General features: G+C 42.5%; 1 protein-coding gene across 9 annotated transcripts in view; it reads left to right on the top strand.

The window, feature by feature from the left end:
- The window catches only part of Lin54 (lin-54 homolog (C. elegans)), a 58607-nt gene extending 34927 nt beyond the window's left edge, over positions 1 to 23680 (top strand). For all 9 annotated transcript variants that reach the window (NM_001346583.1, NM_001359914.1, NM_172714.4 and 6 more), the window contains 9 exons: positions 5911 to 6127; positions 11205 to 11278; positions 11576 to 11773; positions 12621 to 12712; positions 13370 to 13441; positions 14705 to 14807; positions 14956 to 15093; positions 18987 to 19189; positions 21436 to 23680. In NM_001346583.1, coding sequence (NP_001333512.1) covers positions 5911 to 6127; positions 11205 to 11278; positions 11576 to 11773; positions 12621 to 12712; positions 13370 to 13441; positions 14705 to 14807; positions 14956 to 15093; positions 18987 to 19189; positions 21436 to 21637 — 1299 coding nt within the window. In that variant the 3' untranslated portion in view covers positions 21638 to 23680. The remainder of the gene's footprint in view (positions 1 to 5910; positions 6128 to 11204; positions 11279 to 11575; positions 11774 to 12620; positions 12713 to 13369; positions 13442 to 14704; positions 14808 to 14955; positions 15094 to 18986; positions 19190 to 21435) is intronic.
- Positions 23681 to 26316: the final 2636 nt, after the last annotated feature.

Genomic DNA, 26316 nt, shown 5'->3' with positions numbered 1-26316 from the left:
ACTCAGAAATCTGCCTGCCTCTGCCTCCTGAGTGCTAGGATTAAAGGTGTGTGCCACCACCGCCTGGCCTCCAGTTTAGAGTCTTGTCCAGCTCCACCCCCTCCCCCCTCCCGACAGTATTCCTCTGTGTAGTCCTTGGCTGTCCCAGATCTCACTCTGTAGATCAACCTGCCTCTGTCTCCCAAGTGCTGGGATTCAAGGCCTGTGCCACCATGCCCAGACGTTTAATGTTTTTATGGGATTCCGGAGTGTGAGAAGGAATGGGTCTCTGGTTCTTGTGCCTTCTCTTGTCTTGTCCAATACCAGTATGACAGTTTTTGTTTTATCTTAAGTATATTTTACTATGTTGTATTTTATTTTTATCCCTTAGAAGCCTGTTTTGTTTTGTTTTTCTCCATAATGGGAGACAGAAAGGTCTAGATGGGAAGGGGATGTCCAGGAACTGGGATGGGTAGAAGGAAGGGAGACTGTAATCAGGATATATATATATTATGTGAGAAAAAAAAACCCCACTACTTTCAATAAAAGGGGAAAAAATAAAAATTAAAAGAAGAAATCAGGCTAAGCAGCCATGAGGGAGCCAGCCAGTAAGTAAGCAGTTCCTCCGTCCTCCCTGCTTCAGCTCCGGCCTCCAGGTTCTCTGCTTGAGTCCGGCCTCCACTTCCTTTGTTGGTGGACCATGGTAGAGAAGAATAAGAGGAGATGAACCCCATCTTCCCCAAGTTGCTTTTGATTATAGTGTTTGTCACAGCAGTAGAAACCCTAACAAAGACAGATCCCCTGGGATTGGAGTTAGGGTGTTTGTGAGCTGCTGTGAGTTCAGGGGAATGAGCCAAGGCTTTCTTGAAGAGCATACTACAGTGCTTTCTTTCCCAATACAAGAAAAGAAGGTATGGTGGAAAGTCAAAAAGAAGAGAGAGGTAGGTAGGTCCTGCCTGGTGTTTCTTCATGTGCCACTTACAAGTATACGTTGAATGTCTGTCTTATGTGGGACAGAATTCTCATGGCTGAGAAGTATAAGGTGAATGCCTGTCGTATGTGGGGCAGTACTCTTTGGGGGAAACATGGACATATGGAACCTAGAGCTCTATGGAGGATACTAGTGATGGTTTGAATATGCTTAGCCCAGGGAGTGGCACTATTTGGAAGTGTGGCCTTGTTTTGGAGTAGGTGTGTCACTGTGGGTATGGGCTTTAATACCCTAATCCTAGCTGTCCTGGAAGTTAGTACTCTGCTAGCAGCCTTCAGATGAAGATGTAGAACTCTCAGCTCCTCCTGTACCATGCCTGCCTGGATGCTGCCATGCTCTTGCCTTGATGATAATAGACTGAACCTCTGAACCTGTAAGCCAGCTCCAATTAAATGTTGTCCTTATAAGAGTTGCCATGGTCATGGTGTCTGTTCACAGCAGTAAAACCCTAAGACAGTAGGGGAAAATTATTTTAAAAATACTTACATGCATGTAAAATTACAAAATTGAGAAAGGATACAGGAGGCATTGAGATGACTCAGCAGGTAAAGGCGCTTGTGGCCAGGCCTGAGGCCCTGTGCTTGCTTCCTGGGACCCACATAGATAGCAGTGCAAGGGCACCAACTCCAATGGCGTCAGGCCCCCCCCCCCCCAACTCTGGAGAAGGTGGGCCCGAGGGACAGGTCTATATAGATGTGCTTTGGAGTGACATCAGCCACAGAGAGGACTGCGATGATGAACCTCCTACAACCTCTGTGACTGGAGTGAGGAATGGCTTAGAGGTAATGGAGAGGAGAAAACAGGGCTAGAGTGTGAGTGGTTACCTACTCTCTGATGTGCTCTCTGGACTGACAGACAGCTGACTCTGACAGGCACTCATGGGGATGCTTCACAAACATGCGGCAGGAAGTGGGCCGAGCAGGACAGACAGCAAAGCTGAACATTAACACAGAGCTTGATGAATGGCCCCTAAGGCAGTTGCTTATGCTCTGAAGCCCCTGCATTACTGCAGGATGGTAATGATGTCATTGGAAGGACTGGGAGCAGACCAGTAAGAGTAGGCTGCAGCTCTGGCTTCCATTGAGTTTGTTCTCTGGATTTGCATATTATTGGTGTTTAATTTTTATTACAGTGTATTTAGTGTGTGCATACTTATGTTTCTGTTGGAGTATGATGGAAGTCACAGGACCGTTTGCTGGGAGCCTCACCTATGGGCAGCAAGCCTTTGCTCATTGAACTGCATCCTAGCCCTGAGACAGAGATTACCAAACAAAAATGTTAAAACTGAGATTAAGGACGCAGCAATTGTGCTGTTTTGGACAAATTGAAAGAATTCTGTTTTGAGGCTTTTGTTTACAAGATCACATAAGACAAGAATATAATATCCTTATTCCAAAATATTTTGAGGTATTGCCAAGTTTGTTAAAAGCTTTCATGGGATGTAAGCAATAATGTAAAAGGTAAGACGAGGTTGTGAATGATCATCTGTGACTCAGACATTGGAGGAGGGATTGTTAAGACCAGAATCTAAAAACTTTGCTACTCAGGCGATAGCGTTTATATAATTTTCTAGATTGGGATATATGTTTTTATCTGCTTCCATTAAAGCCTCTTTGATCTGGAAAAAAAAAAGAATGCAGCAGTTTAGGTTCAGTTTAAGAACAAGAGCTCTCTCTTTTCCCTTCCTGCCTCCCTCTTTGCTTGCTTGCTTCCTTCCTTCCTTCCTTCCTTCCTTCCTTCCTTCCTTCCTTCCTTCCTTCCTTCCTTCCTTTTCTAGAATTTCCTGTCTATAGACCCACATATAAGAAAATCCAGCCAGGTGTGCACGCCTTTAATCCCAGCACTTGAGAGGCAGAGGCAGGCAGATTTCTGAATTCAAGGCCAGCCTGGTCTACAGAGTGAGTTCCAGGACAGCCAGGGCTACACAGAGAAACCCTGTCTCAAAAAACCAAAAAAAGAAAAAAAAAAGAAAAAAAAAAGAAAATCCCACAGTAAATTCTTGAGGCAAAGAGTAAATTAAGAAACATGGAGGACATAGGACAGTAAGAGTTAAGTTTGCAGATGTAACAGATTATTATTTTTAAATGTTTCTTTGCATGCACATGTGAGGATCAAGACTAGGTGTGTGCATGCAAGATAAGACTGTACCACTGAGCAAGTTTTCCAAAGCTCTTAAAATATTTAACCCCAAAGAAAGTCACTAAGAAGGGGGCGGGGTGACATAAAAAGGTCAGATGGTTTGATAGAAGACCACAGTTTGTGACTTATTCAATATTTAACAGTATGTAGGATGTGTAAGCCGACTAAGGCAGCCACATGGCTTAGTGGGTTAAAGTGCTGCCTGTACAGGCTGTGTGACTGACCACCAGGGACAAAACGAACCCTTAAAAGCCACCCTCTGACCTCTGCATTCGTGTCATGGCTCATATGTTTCTGCACTCAAATATACACATCATACCTCTCATACATAATAATAACAGACCTGCATTTTAAAAAATGTAAAGACTTGTATGCTGATTAAAAACATAGCGCTGATGTTTTCAGTTAAAAGCCAATGATGTATAGCTTGTAAGAGTGGTAACTTCAAGCTTAAGATACAGAAAAGTTTAACATTAGATTTTAAAATGTCTGAGTTTGCTGGGCAGTGGTAGTGCTTGCCTTTAACCCCAGCACTCGGGAGGTAGAGGCAGGCAGATCTCTATGAATTCAAGGCCAGCCTGGTCTACAGACTAAGTTCCAGGACACCAAGGGCTACATGAATAAATCTGTCTCAAACAAACAAACAAAAGGTCTAAGTTTTGTTTTTAAGATTTCCTTCTACTTGTTTGATCAGTTGTTTTGGGACAGGGTTTCTCTGTGTACCCCTGGCTGATCCACCTGCCTCTGCCTTCTGAGTGCTGGGATTAAAGGCGTGCACCATCACTACCCAGGAAGATTGTCCATTGATGTGTGTGCAAGTCCTGCCCTCGTGTGTGTCTGCGTTGTGCATGTGCATGGATGGTGCCCACGGAGGCCAGGAGAGGGCCTCGGATCCCCGGGACTGGACCTACGCACAGGAAGGCTGTGCAGGAGCAGCCGGGGCTTCCAACCACCAAACTAAAGGGCTCTTTACTTCTCCCCACACGCATGTAAAACCTGTCTGTTTTGTTTTTGCAGTGCTGGGAATCAAGCCTAGGGCCTCTTAAATGCTAAACTAGCTCTGTACTGCTAGCTCTGCCTCAAGTGCCTATGACATAGGAAGAAAGTGTGAAGAGAAAATGAAATCCTTAGCCATTTGACAGTTGTCTTGTGTGAGCACTTTCTCTCTCTCTCTCTCTCTCTCTCTCTCTCTCTCTCTCTCTCTCTCTCTCTCTCTCTCTCTCTCTCTCTCTCTCTCTTTTCCCCTGAGACAGGGTTTCTCTGTATAGCCCTGGCTGGCCTCGAACTCAGAAATCCTTCTGCCTCTGCCTCCTGAGTGCTGGGACTAAAGGCGTGCGCCACCACGCCCCGTGTGAGCGCCTTCTCTAGACTAAGTTAGGGTATGGGTCATCTCTTATGAAGTCATCTTCTACAAGTGGTCAATTATCTTTTCTTTCTTTTATTTATTTACCTATTGTTTTCAGTAAAGTTTCAGTGTGTTACCTACAGCATCCAGCCCCAGCTTCCGCAGTGCTGAGGTGACCACATGTCCACCATATCCAGCTCACCTTTGCTGTGCTGACTGTGACATACATGAATCATTCATGAATTAGGGGCATCTCATGACTCATTGCTTTCTGGCTGCTTCTGATGTTTCGTTAGCTTCCTGCAAAGTCTCAGCATACTATCTGGTGAAGAAAATTATTGAAGTGATTATTAAAATTTGACTCACATTTCTTACACCCAGAAAACTCTCTAGACAACCAAAATTGGGGTAATTTTGAACTGTATTTGGCATCATGAGTCAGGGTGGTGAGTACCACAGCATTTCAGAAGAGACTAGATTTGATAAGAGAACAGGATGGTCTTTCTCTTTTATAATATAGTCAATAAAAAAAAACCACTATAGTTTGTTTGATAAAGTAACATCTGTATTCCCTTTTTAATTCTGGGAGTCAAAACTGATACTTTTCTTATAGTTTCAGGACAGCAACAACAAGGTGTGTGTGTGTGTGTGTGTTTTAAATTTATTTATTTATATTATGTATATGAGTACACGGTAGCCAAACAGATGGTTGTGAGCCTTCATGTGGTTGTTGGGAATTGAATTTTTAGGATTTCTGCTCACTCCAGTCAACCTCGCTGGCTCTAGTCGGCCCCGCTCTGGCCCAAAGATTTATTTACTATTATATATAAGTATACTGTAGCTGTCTTTAGACTCACCAGAAGAGGGTGTCAGATCTCATTAAGGATGGTTGTGAACCACCATGTGGTTGCTGGGATTTGACCTCAGGACCTTCAGAAGAGCAGTCAGTGCTCTTACCTGCTAAGCCATCTCACCAGCCCAAGGTGTGCTTTTTGTTGTTGTTGTTGTTGTTTTTTTTTTTTTTTGTTTTTTACTTTTGAGGTTATAATATAATTACGGAATTTCTCTCTTCCCTTTCCTCTCTCCAAACTTTCCCATATACCCTTCCCTGGTCTGCCTCAAATTAAGTGTGTGTGTGTATGTGTGTGTGTGTGTGTGTGTGTGTGTGTGTATGTGTATGTGTATATGTGGTCTGTGGAAGCTAGAAGAGGGCATTAGATCCCCTGGAAACTGAGTTTCAGGTGGATGTGGGCTGCCTCACATGGATGTTGGGAACCAAACCCTGATTCTCTGGGAGAGCACTTACCCCTGAGCCATCATGTCTCAGGTCCAGCTGAATATTTTTTTTCTTTCCAAGCACGTAATTGATGAGATTTAAGAGCATTCTCTCTTACCTATATGACTGTTGTAAGTTAACAGATTAATCGTAGGCATGTTGTTTTGTATTGTTTGACAGACAGTGAAATCGGCTGTGCAGACCATCACTGTGGGAGGAATGAGCACCTCACAGTTTAAGACCATCATCCCTCTGGCCACTGCTCCCAATGTCCAGCAGATTCAAGTGCCTGGAAGCAAGTTTCATTATGTCCGACTTGTTACTGCCACAACAGCCAGTAGCTCAGCCCAGCCAGTCAGTCAGAGCCCCAGTGTAAACACACAGCCTCTCCAGCAAGGTTTGTATCCATTTCTCTTTGAACAGTAGTGAATGCTTTTAACGTCGTCAAAGGCCATTGCTGCTGCTTCTTTTCAAGCTGGTATTTCCTTAGACAGTATGGATGAGTAGTGGTTACAGAAGACAGAGAAGTAAGATCAAGAGTTGTATGTAACCATTTATTCTGTGAGAAGTTAGTTGGGGTTAGCTCTCTCCAAGAGAACCAGAGTTTGGTTTCCAGCATCCCCGTGAGGCAGCCCACAACCCCCTGAAACTCAGTAAGACAGGTAGTCATAAGGATTGGTTAATTGGGCAGCTGTTTTACTGCTTAGACCTCCACTGTTTATGTCAATGGGACAGATTTAGTTAGAACCAAATGCTTTATTTAATTTCTGAACTGTACAGCTCTTTGCTAAGGCTTGGGTCAGTATATAAAGAATTCAGTAATTATTTTAATCTTCTTTTGAATAGTACTTAAATTATAATTGGCAAGGCTACTTAGTCAGCAGAGTGCTTGCCTTGCGTGCATAGAGCCTTAGGTTTACTCCTTATTAGCACAGCCTGGCTGTGGTTGCATACACCTTGTGAACCCAGTGCTTGGGAAGTGGACAAAGAAGGACCAGAATCCAAGGTCCTCATTGTATGGCAGTTTCAGGGCGGCCTGTGAGGAGACTCTGCCCTTCTTTCCTGAGGCAATTGCATGGACATGGGTAATTGTTCTCAGGCTTAGCTGCTTTTCCAGTCCAGCAGAATGGAAGGGTCAGAACAGCTTACAGCTTACAACCTGCTTTTCTTTGGGAAACTGCGGTATGATCCAACAATGTCAACTTGAAAAGATTAGTAGGTAGCTAAGTGGCAGAGTGCTCACCTTACGTGTAAGGCTTTAGGCTGGATCCCCAATACCACACAACCAAGTGCAGAAGTTAACGGAAGAATCAAGCTCAGATAAGTTCAAATCCAACGTCATTGCGTCCTGGTCACTGTTGTATTGCTGTGAGAGGCACCATGACTGTGGCAGCTCTTACAAAGGGAAACATTTCATTTGAGCTTGCTTACAGTTTTAGAGTAGTCCATTATCATCATAGTGGGGAGCATGGCAGCGGGGCTTTGCATGCATGGTGCTGAAGAAGTAGTTGGGAGCTACATCCTGATCTGCAGGGAGGGAGGGAGTGAGAAAGCCTAGTTCTGGCATGGGTTCTATGAAGTCCACATCTCCAAATCCTTCTAATCTTTTCAAAGAGTCCCACAGCCTGGAGACTAAGTATTCAAGTATATGAGCCCGTGGGGGGCCAGTTTTATTCAAACCACCACACATTGTTTATGTATTCTATTTATTATAACTTTATTGAAATACTTTATATGCACCTTTGAATTCACTTTACGTTATCTTTGTGCATGCACACACGTGTGAGTGCAGATGTACTTGTCCCAGAGCAGCCCTGGAAGTCAGAGGGCCTCCATGTCAGCTCTCACTATGTTGGAAGCTGTTGCCTACTGCTCAGTACAGCAGACTGGCTGGTGCCTTAAGCTTCTGGGTAGCTAACTTAGGTCCCATTTCACTGTAAATGAGGCATAGCACAACATCTGGCTCTGTGTGGGTCTGAGGTGCTCATGCGTCTGTGGCAAGTGCTCTATGCTCTGAGCCAGCTGTGTCCCTGCCCAGTCGGAGCCATGCAGTCACCACTGGTCACTGCTTTCCTGGGAACCTTCTGTGTATAGTGGTCACCTTGGACAATCATGGCTCTGTCTTTCAGCTACTAGCCTGCCGATCTCCATCAAAAATTTAAGAAAGGAAGCATCCCATTGATATCATTATAGCTTTTTTATACAAAGAAGGCCATTTCATTTATTGCTTAGAATGTTCTCCTCCCACTCCCCGGCCCCAGTATTTGTCTTTCTTTGAGACCAGGCTCCTGGCTTTATTGTCACATACATGAAACCCCAGGTTCAATCCTTCCTATCTTCCAATTCCCACCCCCACCCCTTCAAGGCCATGGAAGTGGCAGTGAGCATGGCCCTGGACCGAGTTTAGTCTGTTGCCACTGTTACCTGAGTGTGTCCATTGTGTCTGCACCTCAGGCTCTGTCCTCTGCCTGCCGGTCCTCCTGAGGCTCAAGCTCTTGCCTTCCTCGCTTGTGTGGCCCTGCAATGGCAGGCCTTTTCCTTTTTACATGGCTCTAACACATTGCTGAGGGCGAGCGTGTGGTGCCATCTCCTTTCTCATTCCCAGGTCTGGCAGGTTCTCCCTCACACCTGCCCCTAGCCACCCCCTCTCATGCTTCTGCTTCTCCTCCTTATCTTGGTTCTTGCAACTTGTGTTGATTATTTTTTTTTTTTTAACATACTGCTACCAAATAAATTTTCCATTGTGTTGTTTCAGTAATATTTAAATACCTCAGATCACCCTAGAAACTTCTCATTGCCTATAGAATTAAAAATATAGATTAAGACTGGGCAGAATAGTGCATGCCTGTAATCCCAGCACTGGGGTAAGCAGAAGTAGGCAGATCTCTGCAAGTTCTTGGCCAGCCTGATCTATATAGCAAATTCCAGGCCAGTCAGGACTACATACTGAGACCTGTCTCAAAAATTAAAATTCAACTAAATTTAAGAATACAAGCCTGGTGTATGCTTTTAATCCCAGAACTTGGGAGGCAGAAATAGGAGGATCTCTGTGAGTTCAAGATCAGCCTGATCTACATAGTGAGGTCAAGGACAACTAGAACTGTGTAGAGATCTTTCAAACAAAACAAAACAAAACAAACAACAAATAGGATAAATGTTCCCATTTCTGCCTTAACACCAGGGCACTTAGCACAGTCTCTGAAACCTACCTCTGTGTGTGTGTGTTTACCTTTCCCTGGGCTGCACTTAGACTGCTGTGTTTATTCACGTGTGGTAGGCTTGGCCATCCCCACTTATCATGCTGTCTGTCTGTCTGTCTGTATGGCCGCAGTGTGTATGCCGCCGCCACAGCCTGGATGAGGGAGGCCCTCGCCACTGCCACATGGCTGGGGCTCTACTGTGGTGTCCTACATGCTTTTCCAAATGCCCATTTTCTGCCAATAAGTGTATTTTCTCTTCTTTGTAATCTCAGGGCAGTTTATCTTCTTTCATAGTATGTTTTATTTCTTAAAATTAATCACATCATTTTTACTTTTCCTCTGTCCCTCCCTTCCCACACCCACTTGCTCTCTCAAATTCATTAGCTCTATTTCTTTAATTATTGTTACACATATACACACACACTCATAAATGTAACCTCCTAGTCCCTGTGAAGTCACTTGTAGGATTCCCTCAGTATTTCTGGGGGTTAGAGAGACGACTCAGCGCACAGACAGCATGTGCTGCTCTTGCCGAGGACCTGGATTCGGTTTCCAGCACCGACATGGCAACTCCGCAGTCTTCTGCAACTCCATTCTTTTTTTTTTTTTTTTAAAGAGAGAGAGACATTTACTTATTATTTTATGTAAGTACACTGTAGCTGTCTTCAGACACACCTAAAGAGGGCATCAGATCCCATTACAGATGGCTCTGAGCCACCATGTGGTTGCTGGGATTTGAACTCAGAACCTCTGGAAGAGCAGTCAGTGTTCTTAACCACTGAGCCATCTCTCCAGCCTTGGAACTCCATTCTTATGGGATTTGTCACACTATTTGAACCTCCATAGGCAACAGACATGCTTGTGGTATACAGACATAAATGCAGGTGGAAAACACCGCTACACATTACACATAAACTATAGAAGTCTTTTTTTTTTAAGATTTATTTATTTATTATATGTAAGTACATTGTAGCTGTCTTCAGACACTCCAGAAGAGGGAGTCAGATCTCGTTACGGATGGTTGTGAGCCACCATGTGGTTGTTGGGATTTGAACTCTGGACCTTCGGAAGAGCAGTCGGGTGCTCTTACCCACTGAGCCATCTCAGCAGCCCTAGAAGTCTTTTTTTAAGACCTGTTTTTTTCTTTTATTTGGGTACTTGCCTAATCTGTTCAAGAGTATAATCTTGAGAGCAAGAGCTTTAATCTTGAGTCTCCTGGGGTACCCTGCCCTTAGTAGCATTTATACAGTAGCAGGGTTACAGTAATAGCAGTAGTGAATTTACTACTCACATCACATGCAAAGAGCCTACACACTTAAAAGTGGCAGAGCTGGGTCTTGAACCACTGGGTCTTTTGACTTTAGAACTTACTTTTTCATTATTAGTAAGTGTGTGCATTCATGTGAGTATGTGTTCATGTGCATATATGCTCATATGTGCATGTGTATATGCATGTGTGTGCACATGTCTATATGTGACTGCTCATGTATATGTAAGTTCATGGGTGTTATGTATGTGCACATGTGTGCACATGCATGTCTGTGTGTGTGCATGTGTGGTGTGTTCACATGCATGTGTGTCAGTGTTGTGGGAGTTGGCTTTTTTCTTCAACCACGTAAATTTCAGGGATTAAATTCTGTGCACTTGCTGAGTGAGCCATCTTCCCAGCTCAAGAACTCAGACTCTTAGCCTTTTTGCCCTGCTGTCTTTTTTAAATACCTAGTTGTTCCAGCATGATCTTTTTTCTAGCGTAAAGAAAAACACAGAAAGTAAAAGTAGTAGCACAGAATGGTGTGCTTAGCTGAACTTGTAAATGCAGTGCATTTGTTTTCGGTTTTGTATGCGGCTCTGAGCACAGGTTGAGGGATTTCAGTGGGAAGCTTTGAGCCTGCAGATAGTCCCTCCCCTGGGGGGTTTCTCACCTCAGATTCATATTGCTGGGGGGAATAACAACTGTGACAGGTAACTACTCCCTTTTGTTGTTGGTGGTGTTTTTCTTTATTGTTGTTGTTGTTTTGGTTTGGTTTTTATTGTAGCCTGGGCAGGCCTGGAACTCATTATGTAAGTCAGGCTGGCCTCCCAACTCACAGAGATCCATGGATCTTGCCTCTGCCTCTCAAGAAAGGTAACTAACTGTCTTTGATTAAAGATGCGCAAAGTGAGAATCAGGTGGGATGCTCTAAGCTGGTTCCTAAGCATAGCTTGAAGGATAAGGATTCTTAAGTGTTTTCAGTACTGTTTTTTGTAAATATTATTATTTATTTTTTTTTAAAGCAAAACCAGTGGTTGTTAATACCACCCCTGTACGGATGTCAGTTCCATTTGTCCAAGCTCAGGCCGTTAAGCAAGTGAGTATTGTGTAGCTTCTCCATTTTTTTTTCCCAAAGGGCAATTTACTTTTTAGTTATAAGAAGCTGGGCATGGTGACACATTCATTTAATCCCAGCACTTGGGAAGCAGAGACAGGCAGATCTCTGAGTCAGACTTGGCCAGCCTGGTCTACAGAGCCAGTTTCAGGACAGCCAAGGCCATCTAGAGAAACTCTGTTTTGAAAAGCTAGAAAATAATTTGTATACTGGATTAAGCTCCCATAAAATTAATGGTTTGTATTATTTAGTCACAAATTTTCTTTTTTTTTTTTTAAGGTTGTTCCAAAACCAATCAATTCAACTTCACAAATTGTAACTACCAGCCAGCCACAGCAGCGGCTCATCATGCCTGCCACACCACTGCCTCAGATCCAGCCCAACCTCACTAACCTGCCACCAGGTACTGTGCTGGCACCAGCTCCAGGAACAGGGAATGTGGGCTATGCAGTGCTTCCAGCTCAGTATGTTACTCAGGTACGTGGGGGTGAAGGGCCTATGCTTTGGAGCTGCTGTTTGCCCTTAGAGTGTCTAACTCTACCACGTTCTAAGTACAATATAAACATCAGCTCTGTATTAAAATGGCTCTTTCTAAAGTGTTATATTAATTGAACATCTGAATTTATTTTTGTTTAGAATTTAGAGATATGTAGCAGAAATAAGATTTAAAAGTTGGGTAGTTTGGAATAGTTTGGTGATAGGGCAAGACTATAGATAAGCATTTTACAAAGTTGACATTAAAAATCAGAATCCCGGTGATTTTAGGAAAGACTGTGCACACACTAACGTTCATCTGCACACACAGATATGATGCTACTGGCTTGTGCTGGAAAGTAGTTTGTAAGGTACATTTCTTGGGGACTTTTTGAGACAGGATGACACTTTAGTATAGGGCAGCATGGAGCTGACCATGCCTCTGCCTTGGGGGCTGGAAGGGTGAGCGAGAACCACGGCTCTCAGCCAGGGGACCACGATGCTTCCTGAGTTCACATAGCAGTGCAGAGTGGATAGGAGCTGTGTGTGGGCCCGGTGCATTTCTCACTTGAGAGATGTTATTTTGGTATTGGAGGATGTTCACCTAGAATTTCCTATAACCCTGACATTGTCCTTTGTGAGGTAGTCTTTTTATATCTGTACCATTCAATGCTGTTAGACATTCATGCTATTTCACTAGTGTTGGTTGAGGTCTTTAAAAACACGCCATCAAGTTTATATGAAATTCCCCATTGCTTTTTATCTTTGGGTAGTCATGCTTCTTACATATTGTTATGTCTGAGAGTGCTATCAATTTTGCAAATATTAACTTATTTTTTTTTCCTAATAGTTACAGCAGTCTTCATATGTGTCTATAGCAAGCAACTCTAATTTTACTGGAACATCTGGCATCCAGACACAGGCAAGGCTTCCATTCAATGGGTGAGTATTTTGAAAATATGTAAATTGAATTATTAAGTCAGTTTAAGTGCAGCATTAAATAGATTTATTTGAAATATATTCCATTTGTTTTTCCCTTTAAAGCTGTGCATTTGTCTAAAGCACTCTATTTTGAGATAGTTGAAATGGACAAGTTTAGAGACCATCAGCAATGGATTCCCTCCTGTCCTTTGCCAGCTTTTCTGTGTTTCTCCGCTCGCTGTGAATGTTTGTAAAACGGTGTTTAGTGCTGTTCTTCACGTGTTGAGTGTTGGCTCCATGTTATTGTTTGGCAGCTCTTGGCTGCCTTTGCTCTGTTGGTCTGTGACCCGTGCTGAGTTAACCAGCCCATTTGGTCCCACTGCCCGTTCTTCGCGCACCTCCTCCTCCTTCCTTCTCTCTTCGTGATGAAACCCCAGGAGCTTTTATAGCTTTTCAGCTTCAGTTCTCTCAGAGAGAAGAGGATGTGTGATGTATTCCTAGCAATTGCTGATAATATTTTTTAAAATGTAAAGGAGACATTCTAATAAAGTTTTGCCAGAAGTGGAAGCATCTATTAATGTTTTATGTTAGGCAGAATTTATAGATTGGAGGTTGTTTTACTAGTTTTAAGTAACTAATTGATTTTTTTTGTGTGTGTGTGTATGTGTGTCTGGACAGCATAATTCCATCAGAGTCTACCAGTCGGCCCAGAAAACCCTGTAACTGTACAAAATCACTGTGTTTGAAATTGTGAGTAGTTTATTACTGTCTGCTTATTTGATGCAACTACACATGTTCTTACAATTAAATGAAGCTAGTTGGGCATGGAAGTACAAGCCCAGTGGTTGTCACACTTGAAAATAGAGTCCAGAGGATGCTCTGCTCCACAGTGAGCTGGAGGTTGCCTGAGTCATGGGGGGTGGGGGTGGGGCCCTGGAGGTTGTCTGAACCACGGGGGGTGGGTGTGGGGCTGGAGGTAGATAGATGCTAGCGCTAAGAATTCCTAACAGATACATTTAATTAAGTCTAAATAATTTAAATAAATCTACATGTAAATGGGTGAACATATGTTGTAGCATAAACACTAGCCTTTTATTGATTCAGAAGGAAATCCTCTGGGCATGGTAGCCCATTGCCTGTGGTCCCAGCTCTGAGGAGCCTGGCTGGGGCAGGAGGAGTGACAGGAGTTCCAGGTCATCCTGGACTGTCTGTGATGTGAGTCCAGGACAGCCTGTGGTTAACACTCTGTCTGGGAAAACTACAACAAACACAAACAGAAGGACGTAATTTTAGAGCCTTCCATATACCAGCAGGGCCTAGGGACCCAGCAAGATGAGACCTGGGTTATGTCTCAGTATTACTAGTTTGATCTTGTTTATGGCCTTATATGTGGTTCTCCCGAGGCTGGGATGCTTGCAGTTTCACAGTCATTAGACGAGGAGCCAGAGAGTTGACTCAGTGGTGAAAAGCACTTGTTGCTCTTACAGAGGAGAAGGGTTCCTAACACCCAAGTGGTTGCTCAAAACCATCTGACTTCAATCTTAGCGCATCCGATGCCCTCTTCTGCCCTCCAGGGGCACCAGGCATGCAAGTGGTACACATACATGCAGGCAAAACACCCATACACAGAAAATAAGCTAATTAAAAATAAATAAATTTACTGGATTAATAATTTTCTTAGGAAAGTACATGGAAAGTCCTGGTCCTGTTGGAGATTTGGAACCAAGCAGCACGGTTCCAGTGTCTGTGGTCCCTTGTAAGAATAAGGCCCAGCTCCTTTCCCTTAGGATTTTGAAATAACTCACTGAAAGGCATCTGTTGGTTGGAAAGATTTGTTGTTATTTAGGATGAAATTGCAGGAGTTGGTGGCTCTCATCTATGGCTGATGATCTGTTTTGGGGCTGTTACTCTGTATCTAAGTATCTGAGTACATTCTGATGTACCTCGCTTGTAACCAGCTAACTGCTAATTTTATTTTAAAATGTCTGAATTTTATTCTAATTTTACCTTCAGATACTGTGATTGCTTTGCAAATGGTGAATTCTGCAACAACTGCAACTGTACCAATTGTTACAACAATTTAGAGCACGAGAATGAGAGACAAAAGGCAATCAAGGTGATTATTGCAAGTGACTGACAAACATTCCTCTTACCCATTGTTAAAGAAGTCATTGCTTTATAACGAGAAATTCTAATTCTTTACCTGTGAGGTATTTAAGTTGACTCCAAATTTAACCTCAGTTGGTGTTTGGTCTGTTCCAAAGGCATGCCTTGATAGAAATCCGGAAGCCTTCAAGCCAAAGATAGGAAAAGGAAAAGAGGGGGAGTCGGATCGGCGGCACAGCAAAGGCTGCAACTGCAAACGCTCGGGGTGTCTTAAAAACTACTGCGAGTGCTATGAGGTAAGTACTGCTGAAGCAAAGCACTGTGCTGTTACATTTGAAAATAAGCAGTTAGTGCACTTAGCTCTTTGAAGAAGGCCTGGGTCCTTCTAAGCAGGACTCATCATTCAGATGGGATTGGTTTCATCAGCTGAGATACAAGATTATAACTTAACGGCCTTTCCTTGAGAGTGTGTAAATCAGAGCGCCAGTGTGCTAGCTTTTCACGTAACATATTAGCCGTGCCACATACTAACTTCACCAGAGTTCTCAGCCACAGCGTAGCCCTGTCCACCTTGCCCTGTGGGCTGCTTAGATATTTATGGACATCAAATAGCCTCTATGCTGAGGTAGCCCTGCATAAAGCTGTCTCCCTTAGCACTGATCTGCAGGAGGAAGCACATGGGCTGCTGCAGATGAGTTACTGCTCTGAGCTCGTGGAATCCCTCATTCCTCACTCACTGCTTCCGTTCCTGCAGCCAGCTGCTTCACTCCTGGGTGGGCTGACTCCTGGACAGTGTGCTTGCTGCTCTGTCCTCAGAGGTGATATGTACAACTACAGCTTCTTACTTCAGACAGTGTCTCAAACTGTCATTTTTTATTTTCAAAGCTTAAATGTAACAATCTGACTGTGCCCGATAGTAAATTTTGGGTTGAGTCATTCCTATAGTTGGTTCTTCTATATTTGTATTCTTTCAGAGGGAAACTCCTCCCATGTCCAATTTTGGCAGAAAGCTTTTCTTAGTTAGGGTTTTATTGCTGTGAAGAGACACCATAACAAAGGCAACTCTCTAATGGACAACATTTAAATTGGTGTTGACTTGCAGTTTGAGAGGTTTATTAGTCCATTATCATCATGGTGGGAGGCATGGCAGCATCCAGGCAGACTTGGTGCTGGAGGAGCCAAGAGTTCTACATCTTGATGCAAGGCAGCCAGGAAGAAGGTCTCTTCTGCCCTGGGTGGAGTTCAAGCATAGGACCTCAAAGGCCACTCTCATAGTTATGTATTTCCTCTAACAAGGCCACACCCCCTCCTACAAGACCAGTGAAATGCTTTTTTGGTACAAAACAACAGAACAAGAAGAATGTTTACTGTTCTTCCAAAGGACTCAGGTTCTGTTCTCCTGACAGGCAGCTCGTAACTACCTGCAAGTCTAGCTCTAGGGAATCTGACTCCTGGCTTCCTTCACAGGCATGGCATGCACAGGGACATGCACAACACTTAATGAGAAGAAAAGTACTAAAAACAACAGACAAACATTTCCACTATTAATATGCCCCCTCTCTGAAAGGCCAGGCTTTCCTCTCTTATCATTAGGTGCTTGAGAAGTATTCTTTTGGGAGTCTAAGGATGTAGCCCAGTTCCCTAGCCCTATGGGTACATACCTGTAATCCCAATACTTAGAGGCAGGTGGATCTGGAATTCAAAGTCGTCTTGTGTTGTGTAATGAGGTCAAGGCCAGCCTGAGATATATGATGGTCTATCTAACCCCCCCCCCCCAAATCAAACAGACATAACAACAAGAAAAGCCCCTAAGAGAAGAACCAAGTGTGGCATTGGAAACTTGTAATCAGCACTCAGGAGAGTGAGGCAGGAGGATCACTGTGAGTTTGTTTATTTTTGTTTTTTGTTTTTTTGTTTTTTGGGTTTTTTTTGGTTTTTCAAGACAGGGTTTCTTTGTGTAGTCCTGGCTGTCCTGGAACTCACTCTGTAGACCAGGCTGGCCTCGAACTCAGAAATCCGCCTGCCTTTGCCTCCCGAGTGCTGGGATCAAAGACGTGCGCCACCACTGCCTGGCTGATCACTGCGAGTTTAAGGCTGGCTTTGAATACCTAATGAGATCTTGTCTTAACAAAAACGGTGCTGGGCGGTCACAGTGGCACATAGTTTTAATCACAGCTCTCAAGCTAACCTGATTGATATTGAGTTGTAGACCAGCCATTGGTACATAGACAGACCCTATCTCAAAGAATAAAGAGGGGGAGGGTAGATGTGCTGGCTTGTCTTTAATCCCAGAAGTTGGGCAGTAGTGGCAGGTGACTTTGTAGAAGTTCAACACCAGCCTGCTTTATATAACTTCCAGGCCAGCCAGAGGTACATGGTGAGACCTGTGTACGGAAACCAAACAGAAGAACAAAGGTGAAAACTGGAAAAAGAATTTACAAGTAGGCTAGAGAGATGGCTCAGCAGTTAAGCAGTTACTGAATTTGGTTCTTAGTACCCACACAATCACTTTATAATTATATGTAACTCCAGGTCCAGGGAATCTAGTGCCCCTATGGCCTCTTCAGACATTAGGCACGCACATGAGGAAAGAAAGATCTAGCAGAGTCAGCTGGGTGCAGTGTCCATATCTGCCATTCCAGCATTCAAGAGGATTAACTTGCTAGATTCTATAGAAAGGACAGAGTTTTCTTTATTTAGTTAACTAGACATGGACTTATCGAAGAAAATGCAGCTCAAAAGCAATAGTTAAATTGTCCAAGAGTTAAGTGTGAAAACAGTGTGCTTTGCCTTTTATGGCCTTCCCCATCACACTGAAGCTCAGCACTGTGGTGCAAGCCTTAAACCCAGCACACAGGAAGCAGAGCCTGGTAGATCTCTGTGAATTCAAGAATAGCCTGGTTTACATAGTCAATTCCAGGACATCCAGAGCTATATAGAGAGCTCGCTATCATCTCAAAAACAACCAATATATTGTTTTGGGAAATAGTAAAAGAGTATAGTGCATTCTCTTTGTTGTTGGTAACCTAGGAAGCCTTAGTGTGCACATTGTTGCTGAGGTGGAGGTGTTCTGGATAATCTAGGAAGCCTTAGTGTGCATATTGTTGCTGAGGGAGAGGTGTTAGGCTGCAAAAGCAACCTAACCATGACACTTAATGAAGTCTCTTCAAAAGAAATTTGTCTTCAGAGAAATAGAAGCTGTATTTAGACATTTCTCCTTACAAAAAACCATTATGAATTGCTTTTGTTTCTCATGAACTATAAACAAAATGCACACCCATTATTAGGTAAATGAATGAGCCAAAACTGTGGCCCCTGATACCAGGGATCCTGCTGTGGTAGCTGGAGAAGGAGTTTCATGAAGTGTGGGGCAAGGGCACACTGAAGTAGGAGGGCCATTTTGTAAAACAAGCTAAAAGGGAGAGTTCTGTATTCATTACTTGCTGCGTGTACCCAAAGTCTGGGTTTTCGAGATTATTTTTTGTTCTGTTTGTATTATTTTGCAGCAGGGTCTCAAGTAGCCTAGGCTGGCCTTGAATTTACTCTATAGCTTAGGATGGCCTTGAACTAGGGACTATCCTGCTTCCCTTTTTCAGGTGTTAGGATTATAGATGTGGGCCGTCAGCCCTAGCTTCAGTCTGTGCTTCCATGTAAGCATACTTTATATTTTTACATAGGCGAGCACACTGGTTTATGGATGAGTTACTGAAGGGCTTGGGAAACTGGTTCAGTGGAGGAGGAAACAAGAGTGCCTGAGATCTCCTTTCCTTTGTCCTGATGAGATAAGGTCTCACGATCTTTCTGCCTTGTCTGTACCAAGCCCAGCTATGAAAACTTTTAAATGTGCAATTGTGAGTTTATATACGTGAGAGGTCACAGTCATGTTAATGGTGATTTCATTGAGTAGAATCTTAGTGATTTTAAAAATATTTTTATGTCTTATATTCATTCAGGAGAAAATGTTAGTCCTACATGGGTCATCAGTGGGAGAGAGTGGGAAGGCCTGAGGTGAAGCACTGTTCTCAGTTTAATCCTTGATTTACCCACAGGCATAGCCATTGTGAGCAGAAACTGCTTCATCTAAGATACCTGTTGACAAGCTAATGCTATTATTTTTCTGTTGAGGAATCTACTTACTGTGATATTTTCTGCTTTTGATTTGGAAACTTTTCTTTTGTAAATCTTTCAGGCAAAAATAATGTGTTCTTCTATATGCAAATGCATCGGCTGTAAGAATTTTGAAGAAAGCCCAGAACGGAAGACATTGATGCACTTAGCAGATGCGGCTGAAGTAAGGGTCCAGCAGCAGACAGCAGCGAAGACCAAGCTGTCCTCTCAGATCTCAGACCTCCTTACAAGGCCAACCCCAGCTCTCAACAGTGCAGGAGGGAAGTAAGTCAGCTTCACCCGGAACCTCTCTCTAGCTGATGCTCAGACGGTCCTTGTTAGTAAGGGTTCTTCCTAGGGTGACAAAGTTAATTCCGCTCTCTAAGCTGTTGCCAACCTGAATTTTCCATTTCCTTCCATCTCACTTACTGGGGCTGGAGAGATGGCTCAGCGGGTAAGAACACTGACTGCTCTTCCGAAGGTCCTGAGTTTAATTCCCAGCAACCACATGGTGGTTCACAACCATCTGTGATGAGATCTGATGCCCTCTTCTGGGGTGTCTGAAGACAGCTACAGTGTACTTACATATAATAATAAATAAATAAATCTTAAAAAAAAAAAAAGAAGAGCTACAAATATAAAGCCAGACTGAGCCACAAAGTAAGATCCTATCCCTAACAATAAAAAGGGAAAAAGCAACCCTAATAAGCAAAGCATTCTGAACTGTTTTGTGGGTTTTCTGAGACAGGGTTTCTCTGTGTAGCCCTGGCTGTCCTGGAACTCACTCAGTAGACCAGGCTGGCCTCGAACTCATAAATTCGCTGTCTCTGCCTCTCAAGTGCTGGGATTAAAGGTGTGCGCCACCACTGCCCGGCTTTTTTTTTTTTTTTTTTTAAGATTTATTTTTTATTTATTATATGTAAGTACACTGTAGCTGTCTTCAGACACACTCTAGAAGAGGGCATCAGATCTCATTACAGATGGTTGTGAGCCACCATGTGGTTGCTGGGAATTGAACTCAGGACCTTCGGAAGAGCACTCAGTGCTCTTAACCGCCGAGCCATCTCTCCAGCCTTGTAGCTCTTCTACCTCAGCCCCAGAGACAGACAGACAGACAGACAGACAGACAGACACACACACACACACACACACACACACACACACACAGTAAGTGCACACTGTAATTAAAGCTATGCTTTTGAGAAATTGTATACAGCTGGGCAAGATGGAGCTGATTGATCACCAGAACACACGTCAGAAGGCTGGGTGTGAGCCTGAGACAGGCAAATCCCAGGGCTCATGGGCTGACTTCGTAACCTCCTAGGTGAATCTCAGGCCAGCTGCAGCTGAGCCCTTCCTCAAAAGACAAGGTAGACTGTGCCCAACGAGAACCATCCAAAGTTGTCTCCTCCACTTGTACCCACACGTACACGCACATGTTTACTTTCTCTCTCCCTCCCTCTCTCTCTCTCTCTCTCTCTCTCTCTCTCTCACACACACACACACACACACACACACGCACACACACACACACACACAAATATACTAAGAGAAAGACAAAAACAGTAGGGTGATACCAGCATGCTCACCTAAATTTGTTGATGTCTTTTTCCCCTCTCCTTCCCATTTTTTAATAATACGAGCATTTTTGTTATTATTACTATTATTTTACAATTTTTACTGTTTTGCTATTTACTATTATTACTAATATTTTATTATTATCACTAATAAGATAAATTATATAATATTCTTACAGTAAAACATTTCAACCTCCCCCCCAAATTTATAGTAATAGTTTCTAAAGTGCCTTTTTAAAAGTTCAGTATTCCAGTTACACGTGTGTGACAATCTGAGGTTCAGTTACTCTTGGGCCTTAATTTCTGACTTGGTGGAGTTTCAGTGATCTGCTAGGGCTGCTACAGGATGCTGTTAGTCCTTAGATTGTTAGTTACTTGAGCTAATTTCTCTCAGGCTTTGAAACTACTTGGCTACCCTGTAGCAACTTCATAGACGAGTCTGTTTTCCCATTTGTTGTGTGTCTTGTGGTGGAACAGTGCAGGATTTTGGTGTGCTTTTTTTGTTTTGTTTTGCTGACTGGCTCTCCTGGAACTCACTTTGTACATCAGACTGACCCCTCACAGAGCTCCTCCTGCCTCTGCCTTCTGAGTGCCACCCACATGGCTTTTGTTTGTTCTTTTTACATCATATGTAGTGTTTACTAAAATGCCTTTGTGTCAGAAATGATAGTCAAACCAGGACAGTGCTCCTGGGACAGGAGAGGTGTAAGTGGGAGGTGTAAGTGGTAAGAAAGTCACATCTTTATTTAGCTGGATAACATTGATTGGGAAGTAAGTCATTTATGTTAAAGGTTTTTCCTGGTAATTGCTTTTAGATTTGCTCCCTGAGACCAAACCCTCCGAGTCTTAGGCTCTCTCAGAGCTGATTCCCTTAGGCTGGTGCAGCATACAGGACCAGTAGAGTTCCCAGGTCAACCTTGATCACCTGTGTTTCTCTCTCGAAACTCATTGCAGATTGCCGTTTACATTTGTAACTAAAGAAGTAGCTGAAGCCACGTGTAATTGCCTTCTTGCCCAGGCAGAGCAGGCAGACAAGAAGGGGAAATCAAAGGCGGCAGCAGAGCGGATGATACTTGAGGAATTTGGACGATGTTTGATGAGCGTCATCAACTCTGCAGGAAAAGCCAAAAGTGACCCCTGTGCCATGCACTGCTAACTCTTGCACAAAAGACTGAATGGAACTGTACAGAAAATTTAAGGTGCCGGGACACTTGATTTTCTAGAAGATAGCTTAACAATTACTGTATTTTAATTCAGCCTTTGTTTTAAGAGATCTGAAACTATAATATTGAAAGAGAAGAAATTAGTACATTTAAAATCTTAGTTAATTCTGCCTATGCCCCTTCTAAATTTTTTTCTTTAAAAATTTTTCTTTTATGTATTATATATTTTTTTAATTTGCTTGGGTTTCTTAAGAATTAGATGTTCTGTCCTGATTCTATTGACAAAGAACATTCATAAATTATAGTGATATCATTTATAATGTATGGTGTTGTATGACTTTGTTCAGTAGAAAAGGCCAAAGTAGCATGGGTATTACCCATTCTTTGGTTACAGATCCAGAGTATTCACAGGTAGAATGTCCGCATAACCAGATTCTAAATGAAATATATTTAGGAGACATTTTGTTTAGAGAAACACCATCCTTAAAAAAAAAAAATCAGATTTTTAGAGTGGATTCTGGAATGCTGTCTGCTGTCTCGTTGGGAGTATCAGAAGGGGAAACAATCCCCACCACACTTTTCAGTATAATACAAACATTATGCTTTCTTTAAAGAAAGCAAAATATTAAGGGGCAGTAATTTTCAGAGGACAGGCTGTGTCTCTGATGAGGAATGGCTAACATGGTCTGGGGCGTCTTCATTTTCTCTGAAGGAGGTGGTATGTTTTATAATAATTGTCAAAGTGATTATGGCTAATTACTAAAATATGAGAATGAATTACATTAAACATTTTGTGTCATGATGACAGAACTCATACGCAGTAAGTCTGAAGTCTGGCTCGCTGGAGACGCGAGGACTCAGAGCTGGGAGGTTATGTGTGGTGGCGCTTTATGCACACACTTCTCTGCAGACCTTCTGGACTGAGTTCAGTCAGTGTGTGACTCCTACCTGGTTTACTGAGATAAACGCGCCTCCTAGCAGCTTCTAGAACTGCAGCCAGCTTTTTATAAAAGAAGTTTTAATACAACATTGTTTAAAACAGTGATTTGGTAAGCTGAAGTATGTGTGCTCTTAGACTCGCAAAAACAACCTCTATATTCTTCAGTAATTAGAAACCGTGTGAACTCGGGAGCCTACTATAATAGGACTTGAGTTTATGACAAGCAGAAAACTAGGTTGGAATTGAAACATTTTGTAAGGTACCTTAATCCTTGGTAATTATTAGCATATGATTATTGCCCTTCCTACAAGGACTCTAGCATTGTAAGTAGTAAGTATGTATATATGTTCATATGAACATGAAAGATATAGACAATAGAAATTAACCCCAAGAGGATTCCGTTACTCATTTAAGTATCCTCCATTTAAAATGGTTTTATAAGATGACAGTGCAGTAACTTTAAATGTAGATAATGCAGGCATCCTTAGCACCTCGGTCTAGAGTTTTTAAGTAAACTTTGTACAAATGTAAATTAGTCTAAGAGGACAAAATAATATCTAATCAAGTTATTTTTCAAAAGACTGCAATAAGTTTTTGGTCTAAACCTAAACTTTGTTCATTTTGTATATATTATGTGTTAATTCTAATAGCACCATTGTGATGTGTATTTATATACAGTGTGCACAAAATGTTTGTGAATTTTTTATTATAATTGTAGATTATGTATGATGGCATTGCTTAAGATTGTTTTGCTTGTAAGAATTTGAAGGTGCAATCAAAGCTACGAGTTTGGATTTTTAAGAAGCCTTTAACCTATCAGCCCCTTTCCTTCTGTGTGGTTCCAACTGAACAACTTTTTGTATTAGGCATTTGCATCAAATTGCTGAACAAAGTTAATAGCCACATTAAATCACCAATTTCAAAAGATTATTTGGGGAGGGTTTGGTCTATAATTTTTAAGCCCTATTTACATCCTAAGGTAGAAAGATTATATTTACTAGAGCTATTCAAAAAGTACACTTTTCTATATTGTAAAAGCAGGGCAGAAGAATAAATCATACAGAAAATAAACATTTATACTATTCTGTAAAAAAAAGTTTTGCATTTTTTCTTTAGTTTAACAATACCAGTTTTAACCATTTGCCATGCAGGGAGCCTTTTAAGTCACCTGATTTTCAAGTTCATTTGACTTCTGAAAAAATTTTAAAGATGACATTGCCAATTCCTTAATGTGAATTGCATTGAAATGAGACTATGTCTGCTTTTCCACTGCTAAGGCAGAAATGCCTCTACTTTCTTTTAGCTACATGAAGCACTCTCTCGCGACTGACTACTCTTAGTTCTTGTGGCTCTGAAGAGGTCAAAGCAGCCTGTGGTCTTATCTGTGAGAGGGAAGGGTAGGGTTGTAGGTACTCCCGTGAGCTTAGCCCTGGGTGAGGAAGGACGGTGGGCCGTGTAGCCTCACCGTCTTTTGATACTTCATAACTGAAACTGCAGTCTTATGTAAAATGTGAATAAAAATAGCTTCAGAAAGGTTTCCATTTTTGCTGTGTAATGCTGACTAGAAAGGAGGTCTCATTGGGTCATTGACGCTTACCTGCAACCTTCAGCTCCACCTCAGGGCAGATGGATCCCTTAAACATCCTGATGTGTTTTGGGTTGTGCAGATGAACTCTGGACCTTGGGTAGCCCAGCAAGCACTCTGTCCCTGCACTGCGGCCATAGCCCTGTCGTAAACACCTTACACAGTGTTTCTGGACCATCCACTCCAAGCCCCAGAACCAACTAGACTTTTCTATTGCAGTACTTCCTCTTCTTCCCCCTTCCCCCTCTTTTCCCCCTCCCCCTCTTTTTCCCCCTCCCCCTCTTCTTCCTCCCCTCCCCCTCTTCTTCCTCCTCTTCTTCCTCCTTTTAATTATTTCCCTTCTGTCGGGAACTGAGGCTAGGACTTCATGAATGCTGGTTAAGTGTTGTGCTGTTGAGCTCTGTCTCCCAGTCATAAAGTTGATTCCTATTATATAAAATATTTAAGCTCCATCTCCCAGTTCTTGTAACAGTTTCTTTAATACTTAATCTATAGATCAGATGTAAGGTTTTTGTTTGTGTATTTGGGTTTTCTTTCTTTTCTAGTTTCTGGACAGTGTCTTCCTAGGCTGGCCTCAAATTCCTGATAGTCCTCCTGCCTCAGTTTTCCATAGTGCTAGGGGGAATCATAGATATGTGCCAGTCACCTTTTTTGTGTGGTTTGGTACTTTTGAGGCATTGGCTCATGTAGCTTGGGTTGCCAGAGGAAAGGCTTCCTCTCTTCTACCTCCCATTCCATGACACGGGTGCCACCATACTCAGTGTCTTGTGGGCTGTAGTTCTGGGGCTTTTGTTTGTTTGCTTTTAGAGATTTATTTTTAATCTTGTGGCTAGGAGATAAGGGGAGAAATATGTGAATGAATCTGAACGTCACCTCCCCTCAACCCAGAGCTGCAAGGTCCCCTGCAGCTGAGGTTACTGGTGGTTGTGAACTGCTCTGACCCAGGTCCTGGGACCAGATCTCAAGTATTCCACAAGCTGAGAACTGCTGAGCTGTCTGTCTGCTCGCCCTCAGCTGTCTTTGTGTCTGTCCTCCTTTAAGATTTATCTGTATATTTTATGTGTACACGTGCTCCAACTGCATGTATGCCTGCACACCAGAAGAAGACATCAGATCCCATTGTGGATGGCTGTGAGATGCCACGTGGGTGTTGGGAACTGAACTCAGTCAGTGCTCTAAATCTATGGCCCATCTCTCCAGCTTCTTAGTTTTTGTTTTTTAAGTGGTTTTTAGATCCCTGATTGAGTTCAGGTCCTTGTACATGCTAAGCAGGTAGTGTACCCTACAAGGTAGGCTTCAAAATCTAGCCATGTGAGGTATTTGTTTTGTTTTGTTTTGTAAGACTGGGTCCTCACTATGTAGACCTTGTTCACTTGCAGGCAGCTCAGCTATGTAGACCTCTGTGAGCCTCTGTCTCTGCAATTTCTGAGACTAAAGATGTGCAGTGCCATGCTGGCCAAGGCTTTTAACAACAGATTATATATTTCTTAAATAATAAATTTTTTTTGTGGCACCATTTAAGACATTCTTAATTTCTGCTAAATACTAAATATTTTCAAGGTATCAGATCACTGGGACTTTTGTAACTCTGTAATAAGCAAAGGAAAACCAACAGTATATAAACCAGGAATAAAAAGATGAGCCAGTATTTTAATCAGTAAAATTCAATATATATATGAATATGAATGACCATCCCATCTTTAACATTGCAGGAAGTGTTGGTGAATATAGAAGAATTTTAAATTGCATACTTTTTATAAAATGAGCCTTATGGAATGTGAATTATATTTCAAAAAAATTTTATAATAAAAAAGAAACCTTTTTAGTAAACCAAGACTAACCAGATAAAGAGGGTTTACAAAATGCCACAGTGAGCCACACTCGTATTTTCTCTGTGAGACTGGGAACAAGACATTTCTAGTCATTGCTTTGTAGAGGTTTTTTTATTTCATAAGGCAAGGTGAGAGACAGGCCCACAGACTAGAAATGAGTGAGAAGCCTGTGCTTAGATGATGAGATTGCCTGTACAGAAAAGTCAAAGAATTGAATGAAAGCTGTCGCCTAGCTTAGCAAGTATGCAAGAGTCAGTTGTATTTTTACATGAGCAATAAACATTTAGAAATGGAAGTTTTAAAATGACCATTTAT

The sequence above is a fragment of the Mus musculus genome, chromosome 5, assembly GCF_000001635.26.
Source record: "Mus musculus strain C57BL/6J chromosome 5, GRCm38.p6 C57BL/6J".
Lineage (NCBI taxonomy): Eukaryota > Metazoa > Chordata > Mammalia > Rodentia > Muridae > Mus > Mus musculus.
This window is presented reverse-complemented; position numbering and strand designations above follow the sequence as displayed.